Source organism: Somniosus microcephalus, unplaced genomic scaffold, assembly GCF_052327205.1.
Source record: "Somniosus microcephalus isolate GS21.2 unplaced genomic scaffold, FLI_Smic_1.0 unresolved_chr1, whole genome shotgun sequence".
Taxonomy (NCBI): Eukaryota; Metazoa; Chordata; class Chondrichthyes; order Squaliformes; family Somniosidae; genus Somniosus; species Somniosus microcephalus.
This window is the reverse complement of record NW_028225179.1, coordinates 157,830,605-157,852,876: the sequence shown is the minus strand read 5'-3', so window position 1 is coordinate 157,852,876 and position 22,272 is coordinate 157,830,605. Positions and strand designations below refer to the sequence as shown.

General features: G+C 51.1%; 1 protein-coding gene and 1 non-coding gene across 2 annotated transcripts; one reads left to right on the top strand and one right to left on the bottom strand.

Moving 5' to 3' along the window:
- The first annotated feature begins 172 nt into the window (after window positions 1-172).
- On the top strand, window positions 173-2,919 carry LOC147096347 (E3 ubiquitin-protein ligase TRIM39-like). The gene is made up of 2 exons (XM_085973808.1): window positions 173-305; window positions 2,285-2,919. The coding sequence occupies exons 1-2, from the start codon at window positions 173-175 to the stop codon at window positions 2,833-2,835; spliced, it is 684 nt and encodes a 227-aa protein (XP_085829934.1). The 3' UTR covers window positions 2,836-2,919.
- A 5,656-nt stretch (window positions 2,920-8,575) lies between these two features.
- On the bottom strand, window positions 8,576-8,650 carry trnak-cuu (transfer RNA lysine (anticodon CUU)). Its single transcript has one exon. It is a non-coding gene; the product is annotated as a tRNA-Lys (tRNA).
- Window positions 8,651-22,272: the final 13,622 nt, after the last annotated feature.

Here is a 22,272-nt window from a genome sequence, read left to right as displayed (position 1 = left end):
CATGTTTGAACCACACTAACCAGATTTTCATCCCTGTCACCAAAGTGGCCCTAATAAAGGTCACAAATGTCTTGCTCTATGACAGCGAGTAGAGCGTATTACCCCTTCTCATTCTCCTGGACCTTTCTTGGAAAAGGTAAAGAAGAGGTTTAACAGGATAAAACCAGGGACAATGGACTTCAGTTATGTGGAGAGACTGGCAAAGCCGGGATTGTTCTCATTCTGGCAGAGAAAGTTAATAGAGGTATTTAAAATCATGAGGGGTTTTGATGGAGTGGATAAGGAGGAACTGTCTCCTCTCGCATGTGGGTCAGTAACAAGCGGACACAGATTCAATGTAATTAGCAAAAGATCTAAAGGGTTGTTATCATCTGGAATGCACTAACGGACAGGGTGGAGGAAGCAGATTCCACAGGAACATTCATCAGGCAATTGGACATGTCATTGAAGAGAACTAAAAGCTGGGGTGTGGGACTGAATGGGACAGAGCTTTCAAAGAGCCGGCACAGGCACATTGGGTGGAATGGGCTACTTCTGTGATGTAAGATTCCATGGTTCTGGTCCAACCGGTAATTGGATTGGGCCATTTTTCTAGAGTCTGGGAAAGTCTTCCTGCACCCACTCCCCCCGCTCACCCTCCCCCTCCCCCCCGCTCACTCCTCCTCCCCCCGCTCTCTCTCCCCCCCAGCTATCTCTCCCCTCCCACGCGCTCTCTCCCCGACCCCGCTATCCCTCTCCGCCCCCACTCTCTCTCCTCTCCCGCTCTCTCTCCTCTCCCGCTCTCTCTCCTCTCCTGTTCTCTCTCCCCTCCCCCCGCTGTCTCTCTCCCCCTACCCCCGCTCTCTCTCCCAGTCCGCTCCCTGTCCCCAGCTCGCTCTCTCTCCCCTCCCCCCGCTGTCTCTCTCCCCCTACCCCCGCTCTCACTCCCCAGCACACTCTCTCTCCCCAGCTCGCTCTCTCTCCCCTCCCCCCGCTCTCTCTCCCCCCCAGCTATCTCTCCCCTCCCACGCGCTCTCTCCCCAACCCCGCTATCCCTCTCCGCCCCCACTCTCTCTCCTCTCCTGCTCTCTCTCCTCTCCCGCTCTCTCTCCTCTCCTGTTCTCTCTCCCCTCCCCCCGCTGTCTCTCTCCCCCTACCCCCGCTCTCTCTCCCAGTCCGCTCTCTGTCCCCAGCTCGCTCTCTCTCCCCTCCCCCCGCTGTCTCTCTCCCCCTACCCCCGCTCTCTCTCCCAGTCCGCTCTCTGTCCCCAGCTCGCTCTCTCTCCCCTCCCCCCGCTGTCTCTCTCCCCCTACCCCCGCACTCTCTCCCCAGCCCGCTCTCTCTCCCCAGCTCGCTCTCTACCCCCTCCCCCCGCTGTCTCTCTCCCCCTCCCCCCACTCTCTCTCTCCTCCGACCCCAGCTCTCTCTCCCCAGCCCGCTGCTCTCTCTTCCCGCTCACCTCGCTATCTCTTCCCTGCCTGCTCTCACTCCCCTCCCCCCGCTGTCTCTCTCCCCACCTGCATGCTGTCTCTCCCCACCCCACGCTGTTTCTCTCCCCCTACCCCCTCTCTCTCCTCAGCCCGCTCTCTCCCCCTGCCGCTCTCTCTCCGCCTCCGCTCTCCCTCCCTCTCTCCCCCCGCTCTCTCTCCCCCCTCTCTCTCCCTCCCCCCGCTGTCCCTTTCCCCTACCCCCGCTCTCACTCCCCAGCCCTCTCTCTCTCCCTAGCCCACTCTCTCTCTCCCCCCTCTCTCTTCCCCGCTCTCTCTCCCCCCTCTCTCTTCCCCGCTCTCTCTCCCCCCCCGCTGTCCCTCTCCCCTACCCCCGCTCTCACTCCCCAGCCCTCTCTCTCTCCCAAGCCCACTCTCTCTCTCCCCCCTCTCTCTTCCCCGCTCTCTCTCCCCTCCCCCCGCTGTCCCTCTCCCCTACCCCCGCTCTCTCCCCCCAGCCCGCTGCTCTCTCTTCCCCCTCACCTCGCTATCTCTTCCCCCCCCCCCGCTCTCTCTCCCCTCCCCCCGCTGTCTCTCTCCCCACCTCCATGCTGTCTCTCCCCACCCCACACTGTTTCTCCCCTCCCCCGCTGTCTCCTGTGGTTCTCTGGTCTTTATCTCCGGGCGCTGCTTCCGCTACAGCGCTGATTTGGGACCGAAAACGACGTAAATCAACCCCGAGGTCATAAACCCTGGAGTGGCAGCAGATTCCATGAACACAACCCAGAGCCCGGGTGGTCACTTTAAAAAGGGAAGTGTTTGAATAAATCACAGCAAAAGACGAAATCACTGACTGTGTTATTTTAACTTTCCCCCAGCTCCAGCCTCTCTGACTCTGGATCCGAACACAGCGAATCCCCGGCTCATCCTGTCTGAGGACCGGACCAGCGTGAGACTCGGAGACAAACGGCAGCCGCTCCCTGACACCTTGGAGAGGTTTGATCTCTGGCCCTGTGTCCTGGGATCAGAGGGATTCACATCAGGGAGACACTACTGGGAGGTGGCGGTGGGGAACAAGACTCTGTGGGTTGTGGGAGTGGCCAGAGAGTCTGCCGGGAGGAAAGGGGAAATCAGACTGAGACCTGAGAGCGGTAACTGGGCTGTGTGGCTGTTTCCCGGAAGTGTCTATGTTGCCCTCACCTCCCCCTCACCGACCCGCCTCACCCCGAGTGTGAAGCCCCGGAAGATCGGGGTGTACCTGGACTATGAGGGCGGACAGCTGTCATTTTACAATGCGGACAACATGTCCCATCTCCACACTTTCACCCACACTTTCACTGAGAGAATCTTTCCCATCTTCAATCCGGGACGGAATGACGGCGGGAAAAACTCCGCCCCGCTGACAATCTGCGGGGTTAAAGGTCACTAATAGGTCCATCCCATAATTTCACCCTGCCTCCTGCCAGCTGCAAACTGATGGGCGTCGGTCTCAGTCACAGATGGTGCGGATGGTTCAAATATCACCTGAGGTCAGGGCGGCTACAACCCAGTGACAATGTCTTGTTGGTGAGATTTGTTTGTTTAATCAGTGCAGGGGAACAAACTCGTGGCAACTGCTCCAGAGACTCCTGTAAAATTAAATAAAAACCGCAGCCTGAGATTCACGCTCCACGCCAGGCGCCACCACATGCACGCTCTCCACCTCTCCCTTCAGCAGCACCGACTCACTCTATCTCAGAGCTGGCCTGGTCCACAGTCCCACTTCATCCTTTGCCTCATCCGCAGCTTTAACAAGAAAACATTTTATCTTCCTTTCAGGTGTCGAGGATCGCGAGCTTCAACAACTCTTAGACACCAATGCCCCTGGGGATGCTTCATCCCCTTCACTTTCCTCTGACCCCCCACCCCTTCTTGCAATCTCACCCCTTGCAGTGTTTTCACTATCCCCTCTGACCTTCCCCTCTCTGACCCTGAACGATCAGTCCTCAGCAAAGGCCTGAGCTTCATCCCCTTACGAACCACCTCAACGGATTTCAAGAAGTGAACAGGTTTTCATGACCAACATTTTTTATTCACGTGGTAAGGATTGATATCTCGATGCCTGTGTCATGAGCAGCATTACTGCGAGAGAAGGATTTTTGGTGAAGCGGCCAAAAGATGAACAGATTCAACACCTCCCTTCAGTCCGTAAGGGTGACCCCGAGCTTCCGGTCGCCTGTCATTTTAATTCACCGCTCCATTCCCACTCAGACCTCACCGTCCTTGGCCTCTTGCATTGTTCCACGGAAGCTCAACGTAAACTCGAGGAACAGCACCTCATCTTCCGATTAGGCACTTTGCAGCCTTCCGGACTCAATATCGAGTTCAACAATTTCAGATCATAACCTCAGCCCCTATTACATTTTTACTTATATTTTTTTCCACCCCTTTGTTTTGGGTCTTCCCTTCCCCCCCCCCTTCCTTCCTTTTTTTTCTCTCTCCCACATGGCAGCTGTCTCTCATCCTGCCAGTACACTTCACACCTAATCTGAGCCGTCTTTTGTCTCCACTGTCCTATCACCATCTCGTCTGGTTTTGAATACCTCTTAATGGCTCTCCACTTCTTTTGTTCTATCACAGCCCTGCCTTCGATCTATTTTATTTCCTTTCCAGTTCTGAAAAAGGGCTTCGACCCGAAACGTCAACTCTAATTTCTCTCCACAGATGTTGCCTGGCCTGCTGAGTTTTTCCAGCATTTTCTGTTGTTATTTCAAATTCTGGTCGTGGTGGGATTCATCCCTCGCCCCCACAGAGACTGGAGCCTTAATCAAGTGCCTTAGACCGCTCGGCCACACCTTCAGCTGCTTTCAGTTTTAAAAATCTTTAGTGCTGATTGAAAGCTGCCTTTCTTGTTGATTGCCCTCTGAATCGAGGGTTGTGCGTTGAAAGACGGAAACAAAAGGAATTTTTAAGCACCATTTATGCAACCAGCTGGCCGAGTGGTTACATTATTGGATTGCTAATCCATTGGGCTCTGCGTGCATATGGAGTATAAAGTAGGGAAATGTGAGGTTATTCACTTTGGTAGGAAGAATAGAAAAACAGAATAATTTTTAAATGGTGAGAAACTTTCAAATGTTGGTGTTCAGAGAGATTTGGGTGTCCTCGTGCAAGAAACACAGAAAGCTAGCAAGCAATAAGGAAGGCAAATTACATTTTGGCCTTTTTTGCAAGGGGGTTGGCTAATAAGAGTAAGGAAGTCTGGCTACAATTGTACAGGGCCTTGGTGAGACCACACCTGGAGTACTGTGCACAGTTCTGGTCTCCTTATCTAAGGAAGGATATACTTGCCTTGGAGGCGGTGCAACGAAGGTTCACTGGACTGATCCCTGGGATGAGAGGACTGTCCTATGATGAGAGATTGTGTAGAATGGGCCTATACTCTCTGGAGTTTAGGAGAATGAGAGGTGATCTCATTGAAACATATAAAATTCTGAAGGGGATTGACAGGGTAGATGCTGAGAGGTTGTTTCCCCAGGCTAGAGTGTCTAGAACTAGGGGGCATAGTCTCAGGATAAGGGGTAGGCCATTTAAGACCGAGATGAGGAGGAATTTCTTCACTCAGAGGGTTGTGAACCTTTGGAATTCTCTGCCCCAGAGGGCTGTGGATGCGGAGTATTTGAGTATATTCAAGGCTGAGATAGATAGATTTTTAGCCTCATGGGGAATCAAGGGGTATGGGGATCGGGTGGGAAAATGGAGTTGAGGTCGATGATCAACCATGATCTTATTAAATGGCGGAGCAGGCTCGAGGGGCCATACGGCCTACTCCTGCTCTTACTTCTTATGTTCTTATGTTACATTCTCGCAGTTATTGCATTTAAGATTTGACGTATTGTGTCCTTTATTCAATAGACCCACAAGTCCTGAGTTTGAGTCCATTCGGAATTTCCATTGGATGGTTTTGCATTGCTGGCTCACCACTGTTTGCTCAAATCAGCAAATTGCTGAGATTGTGAACTGTGAGCTGTGTGAAGTATCGGTCAAAGTGTATAATGATGACCTGGTAAAGCGAGTATCTCTCCACAGATGCTGCCTGACCTGCTGAGTGTTGCCAGCAGTTTCTGGTTTTAATTTTCTGCTTTAACTACAGCAGTTTTCCTGACAACACGCAACCTGCCTCAAGGGCGCAGCTCCGAGCACTACCTTCTTGTGATCTTCTCACACACAAGGTCGCTCTTTACTTCCCTACACATGCACTTTAAAGTCTGCCAGTTCCGAGCACAGCGTCCTGCGCTCCGGGCAATCAAAAGACCTTTCGCTCATTCCTCCTTCCTTTTCATTTCTCCTCTATTCTTCTCAATCGCCCCCTTTAACAGACCTATTCAGATCAAGGCGGAATGTGAATAGTGACACAACTTACCTCTGGCACTATTATTGCCCTTCTCTTCACTTGCTATGTTCAATGTGAATATTTTCTTCCCCATTCTGTTGCAGTTTTTACACTCTTGGTTTGCCTTCTGGTTTTGAAGCCATCTGAATTCTGTGTCATTTACCATAATTTACCTTTTTCTCTTCTGGATGAATTGTTTTTCAGTCCCGTTGAACCAGGCTGGAATGTAATGACGCTCAGTACCTTTGCTTTGCATGGGTACACGTTGATCCATTGCATTCAGAATCACCTCCTTGAAGGAACTCCACAGAACAACTACAGCAACAACCCCCACATCTAGTTTAAACATCCAAATTCAGTACCTGGTCCCTGCTTTCTCCCCATACCCCTTGATCCCTTTAGCCTTAAGGAATATATCTAACTCCTTCTTGAATATATTTAATGAATTGGCCTCCGCTGCCTTCTGTGGTAGAGAATTCCACAGGTTCACCACTCTCTGGGTGAAGAAATTCCTCCTCATCTCAGTCCTAAATGGCTTACCCCTTATCCTTAGACTATGACCCCTGGTTCTGGATTCCCCCGCCATCGGGAACATCCTTCCTGCATCTAGTCTATCTTGTCCTGTTAGAATTTTATAAGTTTCAATGAGATCCCCTCTCATTCTTCTAAATTAATCGACTCAATCTCTCTTCATACATCATTCCTGCCATGCCAGGTATCAGTCTGGTGAATCTTTGCTGCACTCCCTCCATGGCAAGAACATCCTTCCTCAGATAAGGCGACCAAAACTGCACACAATACTCAAGATGTGGTCTCACCAAGGCCCTGTACAACTGCAGCAAGACATCCTTGCTCCTGTACTCGAATCCTCTCGCTATGAAGGCCAACATACCATTTGCCTTCTTAACCACCTGCTGCACCTGCATGCTTACCTTCAGTAACTGGTGCACAAGGACACCCAGGTCTCGTTGCACTTCCCCTTTTCCCAATCTATTGCCATTCAGATAATAATCTGCCTTCCTGTTTTTGCCACCAAAGTGGATAACCTTGCATTTATCCACATTATACTGCATCTGCCATGCATCTGCCCAATCACCCAACCTGTCCAAATCATACTGGAGTTTCTCTGCATCCTCCTCACAGCACACACGCCCACCCAGCTGTGTGTCGTCTGCAAACTTGGAGGTATTACATCTAGTTCCCTCGTCTAGATCATTAATATATATTGTGAATAGCTGGGTTCCGAGCACCGATCCCTGTGGTACCCCACTAATCACTGCCTGCCACTCGGAAAAAGACCCGTTTATTCCAACTTTTTGCTTCCTGTCTGCCAACCAGTTCTCTATCCAAGTCAGTACCTTACCCCCAATCCCATGTGCTTTAACATTGCACGCCAATCTCTTACGCGGGACCTTATTGAAAGCCTTCTGAAAGTCCAAGTACACCACATCCACTAGTTCTCCCTTATCTATTCTACCAGTTACATCCTCAAAAATTTCCAGTAGATTAGTCAAGCATTATTTACCTTTTGTAAATCCATGTTGACTTTGTCCGATCCTGTCACTGTTTCCCAAGTGCTCTGCTATTACATCTTTTGTAATAGACTCTAGCATTTCCCCCACTACCGATGTCAGGCTTACCGGTCTATAATTCCCCGTTTAAATAGTGGGGTTACATTAGCTACCCTCCAATCCATGGGAACTATTCCAGAGTCTATAGAATTTTGGAAGATGACCAGCAATGCATCTACTATTTCTAGGGCCACTTCCTTAAGTACCCTAGGAGACGGGTTTAATTCCTGTACGGGTCATCAGCAGTTTATTTCTTACTTTTTAGGTTTATCCTGACATTGAAATTCCAGACTTTACAAAAAATCTACACAAACTGTCAGGGGGAAGTTATTTTGAGTAACATCCATTTCACCTTTGCCCTGGGGCGGAGTAACACATCTTTCAGTTTATTTGTCTTTCTTCGGTTTGCTGATATACGTTTAACTGGCGGCCTGTTCCCGTTAATGGTCACAAGCAGTAACAGACAGACAGAGCGTGTCTGGCCGCCCCGAGATGTGTAAAAGGCATCAGTTTAGGACAAATGCTTACCCAGCACCGAGAGAGAATAAACCAGAGAAGAGGGCAGAAGGAGGCAGAGAAATAAAAGCTAAATACAGACAATAGAAATAGTTCCCATCCTTGATGTCTGTCTATTCAAACCCAACCCTTCAGTGGCAGAAAAGAGACTTAAGTTTAAATTGGTAAGTTCGAGAAAAGGACCCAAAGAAAGAGACACAACATATCTAATAGCCGCCGAATCCCAACTGACCTATTTCGGCCGCACATCAAAGTGATTTTCGCGTCATTCTTTTAAAGAAACTCGAATCCCTCCTGCTGATTAATCACTCCGGGGGAATGGGACCCGGCCAGATCTCGGAGCTCAGGTTATGTTAATGTTCTGCTGACGTGTTTATAAACATCTAAAGCTGACCCACCAGGGGAGACCTCACAGGGTTGGACACGGAGTGAAGTATACTGAAGTTTTTATAAGAAGTTACAGAGCACAACATGTGTGTAAAATTCCCCGTTGTTTTCCCGGCACTGATGCGCTGTGAAGGGAGAGACTGGCCCGAAGTCCCACTGAGCCGCACTGACGGTGAAATGATATGAAGTTCAACGAGAGAGAGATAAGAGTCCAGAGTCATGGAGAGATTTTCTGATATTGTTGTTCAATCTCATTTACATCAAACTCTCTGGCGCGGAATTCAGAGCTGGGGACCGCCTGTAAAATCAGCAGCAAAAACAACCGCCCAACGTGGGGCTCGAACCCACGAACCCTGAGATATAAGAGTCTCATGCTCTACCGACTGAGCTAGTCGGGCCGGCCTGCAGCCGCGCTCCCTGTCTGTCTTTATCAGTGAATCGAATGGCCAAAGCCCGATTGACAGACGGATTCCTCTCACTGACCGATCATAAAACTCAGATCTTCTGTTATTTCACCTGCTAAGATCAGCCATGATCTCATTGAATGGCGGTGCAGGCTCGAAGGGCCGAATGGCCTACTCCTGCTCCTATTTCTTATGTTCTTAAACATTAATATCCATTTTGCTCAGTATTTATTTCTCTCTTTTTTATTCTGTTCGTGCTTTTTCTTATGAACGTTTCACTGTAGTTATTTATTAGATGGAAGAAATGAACAGAAATGATTTACTGGAATGGTACAAGGGATGAGGGACTTCAGTGTGTGGGGGACTGGAGAAGCTGGGGTTGTGATCTTTGGAGCAGAGGTTTTGACAGGTGTTTAAATTCATGAACGGGTTTGATATGGTAAATGAGGAGAAACATGTTTCCAGCGGTTAAAGAGTCGGTGACCAGAGGACACAGATTGAAGGTGATTGGCAGAAGGATCCGAGGTGACATTAGGAGCCATTGTTTTCACACTGCGAGTTGTTGGGGTCTGGAATTCACTGCCTCAATTCACAATTAAACAGATAATAATAATAATCAACTTTATTGTCATTGTTAGTGCACAAGTGCAGTACAACGATATGTAGACAGATGAGACCCAATAAATGAATAATTAATTCAGATATATCTACAGACACTTGTAACTTGCAGAGATAATAAACATTTACATCGAGCACCAGTCAGGAATACATGTGTATCTGGCGGGGGTGCACCCAGTATATTTACAGCTCTCACAGCTGCTGGGTGGAGCGTTCCCTGGTGGGCCAGGGGCTGGAATTCGGAGCACCCAGAGCATGGGGTTGATTTCCGGTCTGATTTTTATAAAACAGTTGTGCAGTTTATTAAATCAATGACACGAACTTATAATTAAAGGCAGTATCACGATGAATAACTGTTTTAATCGCCATTAATAAACCGATAACTTTCTGTTGCTGACTGGAGGAAATGTTAACATGTTGGCCGAATGACAGTCAGACTTTAAGATGTATTTGTGATGTGAGTGTGATGAGCCTTTATCCGTTCCCATCCCAAAGGATTGCAGCACTTTCAAACGAGAAGCAGCCAACCTCTGTGGGATCAAAAGAGAATATTTTGTTCTTAAAAAAAAATCCCGCTGGGATTCGAACCCAAGGCTCTCCTGTTTACATAAACCAGCTAAGTTACGGAGCCAACTCACGGCTGGAATGTTTCTCCCCCCTCACTGATATCTGGGACCTGTGGTATCGCCTTCCACATTCCAACCACTCTTTGCATAAACAAGTTTTTCCTGAATTCCCGACTGGATTTAATATTGAGGATCTTATATTTATGACATCTAGTTTTACTTAGTGTGACACAAGAGGACTGGCGGCTGCTGTTGTATAAAACCTACTGTCAAAGAGCCGCACTCTGTACAGGCACACCTGAGGTTGTACAATAGTGGGGACACTGGTGAAGGTTGTTGTATAAAACCTACTGTCAAAGACCCGCACTCTGTACAGGCACACCCGAGGTTGTACAATAGTGGGGACACTGGTGAAGGTTGTTGTGTAAAACCTACTGTCAATGACCCGCACTCCGTACAGGCACACCTGAGGTTGTACAATAGTGGGGACACTGGCGAAGGTTGTTGTATAAAACCTACTGTCAAAGACCCGCACTCTGTACAGGCACACCTGAGGTTGTACAATAGTGGGGACACTGGCGGCTGCTGTTGTATAAAACCTACTGTCAAAGACCCGCACTCTGTACAGGCACACCTGGGGTTGTACAATAGTGGGGACACTGGTGAAGATTGTTGTATAAAACCTACTGTCAAAGACCCGCACTCTGTACAGGCACACCTGAGGTTGTACAATAGTGGGGACACTGGTGAAGATTGTTGTATAAAACCTAGTGTCAAAGACCCGCACTCTGTACAGGCACACCTGAGGCTGTACAATAGTGGGGACACTGGTGAAGGTTGTTGTATAAAACCTACTGTCAAAGACCCACACTCTGTACAGGCACACCTGAGGTTGTACAATAGTGGGGACACTGGTGAAGGTTGTTGTATAAAACCTACTGTCAAAGACCCGCACTCTGTACAGGCACACCTGAGGTTGTACAATAGTGGGGACAGTGGTGAAGGTTGTTGTGTAAAACCTACTGTCAAAGACCCGCACTCTATACAGGCACACCTGGGGTTGTACAATAGTGGGGACACTGGTGAAGGTTGTTGTGTAAAACCTACTGTCAAAGACCCGCACTCTATACAGGCACACCTGAGGTTGTACAATAGTGGGGACACTGGTGAAGGTTGTTGTTTAAAACCTACTGTCAAAGACCCGCACTCTGTACAGGCACACCTGAGGTTGTACAATAGTGGGGACACTGGTGAAGGTTGTTGTGAAAACCTACTGTCAAAGACCCGCACCCTATACAGGCACACCTGGGGTTGTACAATAGTGGGGACACTGGTGAAGGTTGTTGTGTAAAACCTCCTGTCAAAGACCCGCACTCTGTACAGGCACACCTGAGGTTGTACAATAGTGGGGACACTGGTGAAGGTTGTTGTATAAAACCTACTGTCAAAGACCCACACTCTGTACAGGCACACCTGAGGTTGTACAATAGTGGGGACACTGGTGAAGATTGTTGTATAAAACCTACTGTCAAAGACCCGCACTCTGTACAGGCACACCTGAGGTTGTACAATAGTGGGGACACTGGTGAAGATTGTTGTATAAAACCTACTGTCAAAGACCCGCACTCTATACAGGCACACCTGAGGTTGTACAATAGTGGGGACACTGGTGAAGGCTGTTGTATAAAACCTACTGTCAAAGACCCGCACTCTGTACAGGCACACCTGAGGTTGTACAATAGTGGGGACACTGGTGAAGGTTGTTGTGTAAAACCCACTGTCAGAGACCCGCACTCTGTACAGGCACACCTGAGGTTGTACAATAGTGGGGACACTGGTGAAGGTTGTTGTATAAAACCTACTGTCAAAGACCCGCACTCTGTACAGGCACACCTGAGGTTGTACAATAGTGGGGACACTGGTGAAGGTTGTTGTGTAAAACCCACTGTCAGAGACCCGCACTCTGTACAGGCACACCTGAGGTTGTACAATAGTGGGGACACTGGTGAAGATTGTTGTATAAAACCTAGTGTCAAAGACCCGCACTCTGTACAGGCACACCCGAGGTTGTACAATAGTGGGGACACTGGTGAAGGTTGTTGAATTGAGGGGGCACTAGTTGGGTTTATATGGTAGAGTGGAGCAGTACTTGCCGTTGTGCGGTAGTGAGGTGGGAAATATTTGGTGAATTTATCTGGAGCTGATTTTTCGGCCCAGTTGATTTGCTCCTTCCAGAAAACCACCCGCCCTCCATCCCCGGCAGGTTTTCACTTCCATCAGCTCATCCCCAAAACCCAGCTTTAAACAGCAATAAAAACACTGGAACCACACGGCGGGTCATTCAACATCTGTGGAGACAACAGACACGATTATTTTAGGGGTTTGGACCATTTTTTCACGGACCACCTGCAGTACCCTCGCGGCCCACTGGTGGCCTGCGGACCACAGGTTGAGAACCACTGCTCCATCGACTGAGCTCGCCGGGTCCAATAACTTTCAGTGTCTTTGTCGCTGATTGCAGCCAGGCGCCTGGTGGCTCGGCTCCAGGGGTTTAACTTGTTCTGCAAACCACGAACCAGGTTCTCCTGAATTCCAAGGTGTGTAAGGAAATCAAGCATCAAACGTCCTTTCATTAACCACAGGACTTCAGGCAATTTTCTGATCGCAAAGCGGTTTTAGTCCTTGTCAATATCGCTGGTCTATTTCCCGGTGTTTCCCGGTTCTGTCTGGTTCTTTGTCTCTGTTTAATCTGTGTGTGGCCACCTACAGGTTGAATTTGAAGCAACACCTGTGTTTGTGTCTTGTGACATTAAATAAATGAGGAATTGTGGCGCTTCTCTCCCAGACACAGCCTTTGGAGCAAGGGGCTGGTAATTGAGAAACAGCTAAGAAAATACTATTTCCGAAATTATTCAGAAGGACAGTGACCCACACGTGATTTAAACACGCAGCCTTTGGATTTGGAGCCAGGCGCGCTATCGTTGTGCCACAAAGTCCACACCGGCCGTACATTATGTTTGTATATATGCACGTTGCACAAACACTGTTCTATTTCTCCTGCCTTGCAGCAATAAAAGGTCTTTAAAATCCCGGCCCACTCGAGTCCACCGGGTGTCAGACAGCATCAGAAGCAGCGCTCACCTGTCACTCACCGTCTCACGCCCGCTTTCACCGCCTGCTGCCGGCGGGCTGCAGCCAATCCAATGACACACGCCGAGCCCCCACAATCACAGGGAAATCAACTGGGAAACTGCTCCAAATACACAACAGGTCGAGCAGCTTCTGAAAAACAATTCAACTTCCGGCGGGTGGACAATATTCAGAACTGCAAACAAGGCCGCGTAAAAATATAAAATATGTCATAAAATCATAGATTCAATATTAACTTTCAAAAGGGAAATGTAGCTGCTGGATCCGCAGGGCTCTGGGGAAAGAGCAGGGCAGTGGGACTAATTGAATCGTTCTTTCAACCAGCCGGCACAGGCAGGATGGGGCTTAATGGGCTCATTCTGTGCTGTCTGATTCTACAAAATAGTTATTACATTTTGACTGTCACCCGGCAAACATGTTAGCATTTCCTTCAGTGGGCAACAAAAAGCAGTGGGTTGATTAAGAGAATTATTAAGTGTCTCACAGACTTGAATTATTTTATTAAACAGTGTTGTAAGAACCACGGGCCGCGGTGCTGAGAGCGCCGAATCCTAACCACTAGACCACCAGGGAACACTTGTACAAACTGCAATATCTGGCAGTTTCTTGCTCGCTTACTACCAGCAGATCAAACCGTATTTGAGTTGTGGTCACCTTACCTGTTGAAGGATATACTTGCCTTAGATGGGGTGTGACGAAGGTTCACTAGACTGATTCCTGCAATGAGAGGGCTGTCCTATGAGCAGCGATTGAGTAGATTGGGCCTATAGTCTCTGGAGTTTAGAAGAACCAGAGGTGACCTCATTGAATCATCCAATCATACAGCTACTTATGCAACTGCCTTTTGAAAACCACGATTGAATCTGCCTCCAGCACCCTTTCAGGCAGTGCATTGCAGATCCTACGATCGATAACTGTAAACCACGTTTGACGGTGGCACAGTAATTAGTGGGGATGGGAGCAGAAGTTTGCAAAGGGACATTGATTGAGTGGCAAAACTGGAGGCATCTGATTCAGGAGATTCGGGGGCGACGTGGAAATTCGGGAGTTTAATGACTTTGAAAGGAACATTTTTGACTTGTGCAGTTTAGATCAGAGAAATGTTAGTGAAAGGAAATTAATCCAGAATCTGGGATTCAGCATTTCACCTTCTCGCTGAACAGTTCTTTCTGGATGTGTAGCTAAGCAGAGGTTTCCGTAGTGTAGCGGTTTATCATGTTCGCCTCATAGGCGAAAAGGCCCCGGTTCGCTCCCGGGCAGAAATATTATGTTGGAGAAATGGTCCCCGGTTCGAAACTGGAAAGAAACCTTCCCAATAAAATTGAATAAATACGAATAATGGAAGAATTTATTTTGCAATTAAATGTGAATAAAATAAAATGTCTCATATTATCTGAGCCTGTACCAGTCTGCACAGACTCAAACTCAGCACAGATACCGACAGTGTCCCTTCCTCACTCCCGTATCCTGCCCTGACGGTGCAGAAAGCCCCTCTCAAAGCTGCACATTCGACTGGTTTCCGTGGATCCGCGGGAGATCTTTAAAGGATCCTGCAGCGTCGCCTCGGATAATAACCATAGATCGTCACCATATTTCACACACCGCAGCAAACCCGTCCATTTCAGTCGAAGTCCCCTTTTTAACTGTCTTAATAAGTCTTAATTACCGCCAAATACCCTCTCTGGCACTGAAAATTAACTTTTATAAGAGTGTAATCTCATTCCTTCAGATATACATTTTTGAAGATGTTTTATATAATAAAAATGTTTTTACATTTTTCTCTTTATTTTTTCTCTCTCTTAAACCAACCTTTCTTTTCCTCTTTTTATTTCTCTTTCTGCCTGCTTGGACATTGAATTCACTGTTCTAACTGACTCTTCCTGGTTCAGACTCTGCGCTGCTCATTAACGATTCTTCTATCAATTAATTATGGGGCATGGCGGCACAGTGATTCTGTTACTCGACCAGTAATCCAGAGGAAAAGTGGAATGGTGCGGAGAAAATTGTCCAGTGCTCGCTGGTGGGAGAGGTTTGCCTTGAGGGGGCAGCGATGAATCGCCATTGCAGTGCTGGTCCCCGTCACAAACTCTGTTCCTCAACCACCGACTTCATGATGATCTGGAGACCTGAGTTCACAATCCCACCACGGCAGATGGTGCAAGGTTTAAAATCGGGGATGTGCTAGAGCCCAGAATTGGAGGAGCACAGAGATCACAGAGGGTGTTGGTCTGGAGAATGTTACAGAGATCGGGAGGGGCGAGTCCATGGAGGGATTTGAAAACACGGAAGAGAATTTGAAAATGGAGTTGCCGCCTGATTGGGAGCCAATGTAGGTGAGTGAGACCCGGGGTGATGGGTGAAGGGGACATGGTGCGAGTTAGGATACGGGCAGCAGAGGATTGGATGAGCTGAAGTTTACAGAGGGAGGAAGATGGGAGGCCTTCCAGGAGTACATTAGAATCGTCAAGTCTGGAGGTGACAAAGGCAAGGATGAGGGTTTCAGCAGCAGATCAGCTGCGGCAGAGGCAGAGTCGGGCGATGTTACGGAGGTGGAAGTAGACCACCTTGGCCGGAAGCTTATCTCGGGCTCAAACAGGGAATCAAGGTTGCAAGCTGTCTGGTTCAGCCTCAGTGGCCAGGGATTGGGATGAAGTCGGTGACTCGGGAACGGAGGTTGTGGCGGGGACCAGCACTGCAATGGCGATACATCGCTGCCCCCTCAAGGCTACTTGTAAACCTCGCCCAGCAGCAACATTGGAAGAACTGGACAATTTTAACTCCACCATTCCATTTTGGCCCGGCCTTTTCTCATCCACACCTTCAGCGTCCACACCTCCCAGCTGCTGATCAGCCAATCACACAGCTGTCAACAACATTACTTTTGCCAAATTTTACAACAGCGGGGACAAGAGGGAACCCGGCTTCATCGAGATTTGACCTCAGATCACTGGATTCAAATTCCAGAGTGCTCACCATTGCACCATGGAAACCTTCAACACAGTTTGGAAGCCAATTCGCTTTTCTCAAACTCACCTACCATTCACAGCTGCTGAGTATTTCCAGCAAATTCTGTTTCTATTTCAAACTTCCAGCATCCGCAGCATTTTGTCTTGTGTTAGAAAAGCAAACGGGATCCTGGGCTTTATAAACAGAGACATAGAGGGTAAAAGGAAGGAAGTTATACCAAACCTTTGGAGTATTGTGTGTAATTCGGGCACTCCGCTTTAGGACGGATGCGGGGCTTCAGTTCCGTGGAGTAGTAGAGAAGAAGAGGTTGTTCTCCTCAGAGCAGAGAAGATAAGGGGAGATTTTGTAGACCTGTTCAATATCATGAAGAGTTTTAAGAAAGTAAATAAGGAGAACATTTTCCAGCGGCAGAAGTGTTGCTAACCAGAAAACACATATTAAAGTGATTGGATAAAGTGTCAGTAATGAGGTTCTCTCGGGCTTTTGTTGGCCGATTTACTGGTAAACCTGGGAATTGAGGGGAAACTGGTTCATGGTTTGTAACACAAGCAGTGCGCAGGGTCAGAGCGGCCCGGCTAGCTCAGTCGGTAGAGCCTGAGGCCTAGAAATTGGGTATAGCCCCGCTTGAGGCGTTAGAACTGGCGATGCGCAAAGTTTATAGCCAGACGAAACTTATCGCTGCCTGGCGAGATATTGGGTTGCATCGCCCCCAAAGGGGATTGAGGCGCTAAATCAGCCGTTGCACGGTGCTCTTAAGGCGCAAAAGGTCAGGCGCTACTCAATATTGACGCGGACGGGCGCAGCGCAGGTGAACTCAATTACGGGAAAGCACGAGAGCTACAGGCGCCGGCCGGCTCTTAAAGGGGTGGGTCAGTCAGACTGAACTTAAACAGGCCCTGTAGGCCTCAGATTCGGCGCTCGCCCTTGTCTGGCGTTAGAAACTTGTGCATTATGGAGAAGGTTAGGCAGAGAGCAGAGCGCTTCAGCACTGAGGCTCTGGACCACTTGGTGGCTGCAGTTGAACACCGTCGAGAGGTCCTGTATCCGGATAATGGCAGAAGGCCAAATCAGAAGGCTTATCGACGATCTTGGAGGGAGGTTGCTGTGAGGGTGAATTCCAGCAGCATGGCAACCAGGACCCCTGTTCAGTGCAGGAAGAAATTCAACGACCTCACACGGATCGTTAGGGTGAGTGATGGTTTACCAAACTTGTGCTTCCCTCCATCTGCAGCTGACTTCGGGCACCCTGCTGCAATGATGCGCCAATGGCCATCTGTCAGTATGCACCCATGGCCCTTTCTGGCCACACACATGGGCAGATGTCTCAAGGCCTCATGTAAGGGCTCTTGCACCATGGGGGGCATGCAATGAGGGCTCAAGGCCTCATGTAAGGGCTCTTGCACCATGGGGGGCATGCGATGAGGTCTCAAGGCCTCATGTAACAGAACCTCCCCTTCTTTCCCCTGCAGTCCAAGATGGCACAGATTAGAAAGGAGCAGTGTCGAACCTGTGGTGGACCTGCGCAAGTGGTCACTCTCACGGATCTGGAGGAGAGAGTGCACCAGATACTTGGAGGACGTCTGTCTGGTCCAGTGACCACTGCATCTGCCGACCCCATTACTGACAGCGAGGGTAAGACTCTCACCTTTTCCACCTGTTGCCTTCCACTTGGTCCCCCCGCCAGCATGCATCCTCAGTGTGCAGCCATGTCAGAGCCTTGCCGCAATCTGGCATGCCTTTCAGCAAACCTGTCCTTTTGCTAAAGCCACTCTTCCACCTCCCACTTTCAGATGAAGCAGCACCAACTCGGGCTCAACGCGCTGAAGCTGCCAGTGCCAGTGCCACCGGAGGCGAGGACCAGGAGGAATCCGGACCAGCCATTGCAGAATCCGGGGAGCAGAGACATCTGCAGACTGGGGATAGTAGTCCCCTGGAGGGGAGGGGGGGTGGCTCTGAGGATGAACCAGTTGCTGGACCAAGCGGCATGGAGCAACGCAGGGGGGATAGGCAAGTTCGGCCACCGTCTCCCCGCAGGGCAAGGCAGGTCATCATGACTGCTGCACAGAGTGCAGATGAGGTCCGTCGCCCTCCAAACAAGCTCCTATTCCGATGCCAGTTGGTCAAAAGGCTTTTAGGTGTAGTGGTGCAAGTGCTTCGGACAGGGTTGAAGGAACCAAGTACTGTAAAGCTCAAATCCCAGAACTCCGCTCCACATTAGCTCGCCAACTCTCTCTAGCAGTGAGCGCAATGAGCAGGCCAAGTGGCAGAAGATTCTGCAGTAGAGCTGTCCCCTTTAAATAGCGCCCCCCTACTCCGAGAAGGGCCTGTTAGCCCTCCCTCAAACTGTCACTAATAGCGCTGGGCGCTAAGGCTCCGGGCACCACCCAATATGCGCTCAGGCGCTCCTAAAAGGCGTTGCACACTGAAATGACATCATGAGCTGCTTGCACTCGCGGGCGCGCGCAAACACTTAGCGCAGGCGCTAAATGTATAGTCAATATCTGAGTTGGCACTATCTTCATAGCGTCCGCCCCAACATAGCGCTTCGCCCCAATTCTAGGTCTCTTTAGGCGCTCAGCGCCGGCGCTACCAACCCAATTTCTAGGCCTGAGACTCTTAATCTCAGGGGTGGTTTGTGTTTCAAATTATTGGGCTGGTTTCACAGGCGATCCCCAACTCTAAATCCCCCGGCACCTCTCCGGCAATGACTCTTTCAAAAAATGCGATTCAACAACATTATCGGGAAATCTGAAGGGCTAGATTTTCAGTATAGGCAGTTTTGGGGCGCTAACCTTAGCGCCCGCCCGAAGTTAGCGCCTGCCCCAAAGTAGCGCCCCGTTGCCGGGAATTCAGTGGCTTCGCCCTAAGAGGTTGGTGGAGCGCTAAAAGAGGCGTTCCACTACTCTCTTTAGGCGCTAAGCCGGCGGTCCAGAGGGATAGCGCCCAGGCGGGGCGCAGCACGGGTGCGGTCATTTTTGCACTGACAGCAGACCCCGTGGTGCCGACCAGCTCTTAAAGGGGGAAGGGACGAATTGGTCTGCTGCCACGCCCTGCACACTGCAGCCTTGCAAAGAGGCCTCAACACTACTGCTCAGCCCCAGGGAGTCATGGCAACGCCAGAGAAGGCCCGTCAGCGTGCCCTGCGCTTCTCAGAGGGTGATCTGGACATAATGGTCACAGCTCTGGAGGTGAGGCGCAAGATCTTGTTTCCAGAGAGTGGGAGGAATCCAACCCACCACGACTACACCAAAGCCTGGAAGCAGATCGCCCAGAGGGTGACGTTCACCGGCGAGGCCCCCAGGACCCACACACAATGCCGTAAGAAATACAACGATCTGACCAGGATTGTGAGGGTGAGTAGCCTTTCCAGTCTCCTCCTCATTCTTGCATGTACACCTGACATGATGGGCAAAGGGACCTGAAAGTCCTTTTGGCCAGCCCTCAGCCAGCAGCATTGGGACAGTCATGAGCATCAAATGGCCATTCGGCACTCTACACTTTGGCCCAGCTATTCCACCATGGGAGGCAGTGGACAGTACATCAGGGCTTCACTGCGCACTTACAGCCCGTCCTTTCTCTTGCAGGCTAAAGTAGCGTTTGATCGCCAGGCCCGTGCCAGGGGTGGCCGCGCCAAGCTGCAGAAGCTCACTCGGCTGGAGGAGCGCGTGTGTGTGCTCATGGGAGCCCGTGTGATTGTCCCCACAGCGTGCGGTGTATCCGACCCTCCACTGCCCGGCAATGGTAAGGACCTCGCCTTTTGGCCCTCTCGCGTCGCACTGGCCCATCCGAGCTACCTCCTTTGCCACTGTCCCACCAATGCGCTGAATCCCACCAGTCCTAACTCCCTCGCTGACACCGTCTCCTCACTCTGAAGCTACTCTTGTGCATTCCTGCTTTCAGCTGGTGACGACCAGGACCCTGAGGCTGCCAGTGACAGCACCTCCAACCAGGAGGAGGAGGAGGAGCAAGCCGGACCTTCGGGGGAACAGTCACGTCCCGCAGGAGAGGAGGAAATGCTCGACACCTCCTCACTGGACGAGTGCCTGGAGGAACTGTCGCAGGGCAATGCAGCTTCTGGGACCAGTGGCGTCCAGCCACCCAGCAGCCGTGCGCGTGGCCCGCGGCCTTCCCCCCAAAGGGGGGAAGGATCAGAGGGGAGTGCTGCTGCTCGGCACACTCGCCATCACCAACGCGGCAAGGGTCCCCTAGTTCGGCCCCCTCCTCCCCAGCGGGAGAGTCGCGACTCCAGTCCGGACACCTTCACTTCGGAGGAGGTGCGGAAGCTCGATCAGATGGCTGACAACTCGGACCGGCGCCACACGGAGCTCATGAGCGTGGTGGGGCGCATGCCTGAGGCCATCGAGTCGCTGGTGACCAGTGTGCGCGAGTTCGGGGCAGCAACTGCCGCGACTGGCCGCATGCTAACTGATGCCATCAAGACCCTGGCGGATGTGATGCGCGCGCACACCAGGACCACAGGGCCACTCACTGCTGCCACACGCGCTGTCTCAGGCAGGCATCACCAGGGCAGGCGCCGCGCTGGACCATCCCAGCAAGCCGGCCGTCGGCTGATTGCTGCGGATCCTGCAGTGCGGGCCCGGCCGAGTGCCACCGCGCCACAGCACCAGCCAGCGCATCCCAGACGCCAGCTGGCCCACATTGCGCCATCCGTTGCCGCCATTCCCCCTCTGGGGCGTCAAGGGCAAGCGGCTGCAGCTGATGGTGGCCAGGCTCAGGTGCGCCACTCAGGAGACGGCCCCTCGAGGCCCAAACGCCGTGTAGGCCGCCCCCCAGCGGCATCTGGCGGAAGGGCATCTGAGCCTCAGGCGCCTTCCCCCAGCCTCACAGCAGCCACTGGGCAGAGCTTGCGAAGGAGCAGCAGGCAGGGCAGGGGAGGCAAAATGCTGGCCAAGGTCTCGCCCTCGCGGGCCACTCAGTAGAGGGTGTGGCCAGCTTTCCTTTAATATGGCGGTGGCCATCTTTATTTTGCCCATGGTTGTGCTTTTGGAGGGCTTTTTTTTTGCGTTAGGCCGACGTTGAGGCCCGGTTTCAATAAAGGTGGAGTGGCTCCTCCCCAGTTTGTGGGAGTGAGTCGTTTGTTGGGCTTTTTGTGGGGCCCGTTTATTGTTTTTGGGGATTCATGTGGGAAGGGCTTTTCATTTTTGTTTAATAAAAAATTATCTTTATTCATGCAGTCTCCATGGTTGTTCTTCTTAGTGTTTGTTGGCTTCGCCGGCTGAGGGCTTGCGGAGCGGCTGCATTCATCTTCCCTCATGGCCCCTGGCCATTCCCTGACAGGGGGCTTAGAAGTACCGTGTAATAAGGTGGCGTCGTGCGGCCCTTGGCCCTGGTCGCTCCCTCCTGGGAACGTACTCCTGCTCCTCCTCCTCCTCCTCCTCCTCCTCCTCATGCTCCTCCTGCTCCTCCTCCTGAGGTGCTGGTCCAACGTCAGGTGGCAGTGCCTGAGTCCTGCGGATAGCCAGGTTGTGTAGCATGCAGCAAACCACCACAAATTGGGAGACCCGGTCCGGCGAATACTGGAGAGCTCCTCCGGAGCGATCAAGGCAGCGGAACCGCTGCTTGAGGACCCCAATAGTTAGCTCGATGATGTTGCGGGTGGTTTGATGGCTCTCGTTGTAGGCCTCTTCAGCAGCGGTCCTGGGCGCGCGGAGCGGGGTCATGAGCCAGGTGCACAAAGGATAGCCTTTGTCCCCGAGTAGCCATCCTCTTGGGGGAGGCTGTGCCTGGAACATGTCATGCACAGTACTCTGCCGCAGGATAAAGGCATCGTGGCTGCTGCCTGGGAAGCTGGCATTGACTGCCATGATGCGCTGCTTGTGGTCACAGACCAGCTGCACATTCAGAGAATGGTAGCCCTTCCTGTTGCGATACTGCTCGCCATGCTCCAGAGGGGCCCGCAAAGCCACATGCGTACAGTCAATGGCGCCCTGCACCAAGGGGAATTCCCCGAGTCTGGAAAATCCCAATGCGCGCTGATGCTGGCTCTCCAGGGCCATGGGGAAGGAGATGAATTGGCTTCTCCTTCTGAACAGTGCTTCGGTCACCTGGTGGATGCAGCGATGCGCGCCGTACTGGGAGATGTTTGCTATGTCCCCAGCAGCGTATTGGAAGGAGCCGGTGGCATAGAAGTTCAATGCCACCATCACCTTCACTTCCACCGACAGAGACGTCCTGCACCTGAGCTTTGGCCGCAGATCTCGGCGAAGCAGGTGGCAGATCTCTGCAATCACCCCCTTTCGGAATCGGAGCCTTTTAACACATCGCGCGGCACTCATGTTTAGGTAGGAGCGCTGC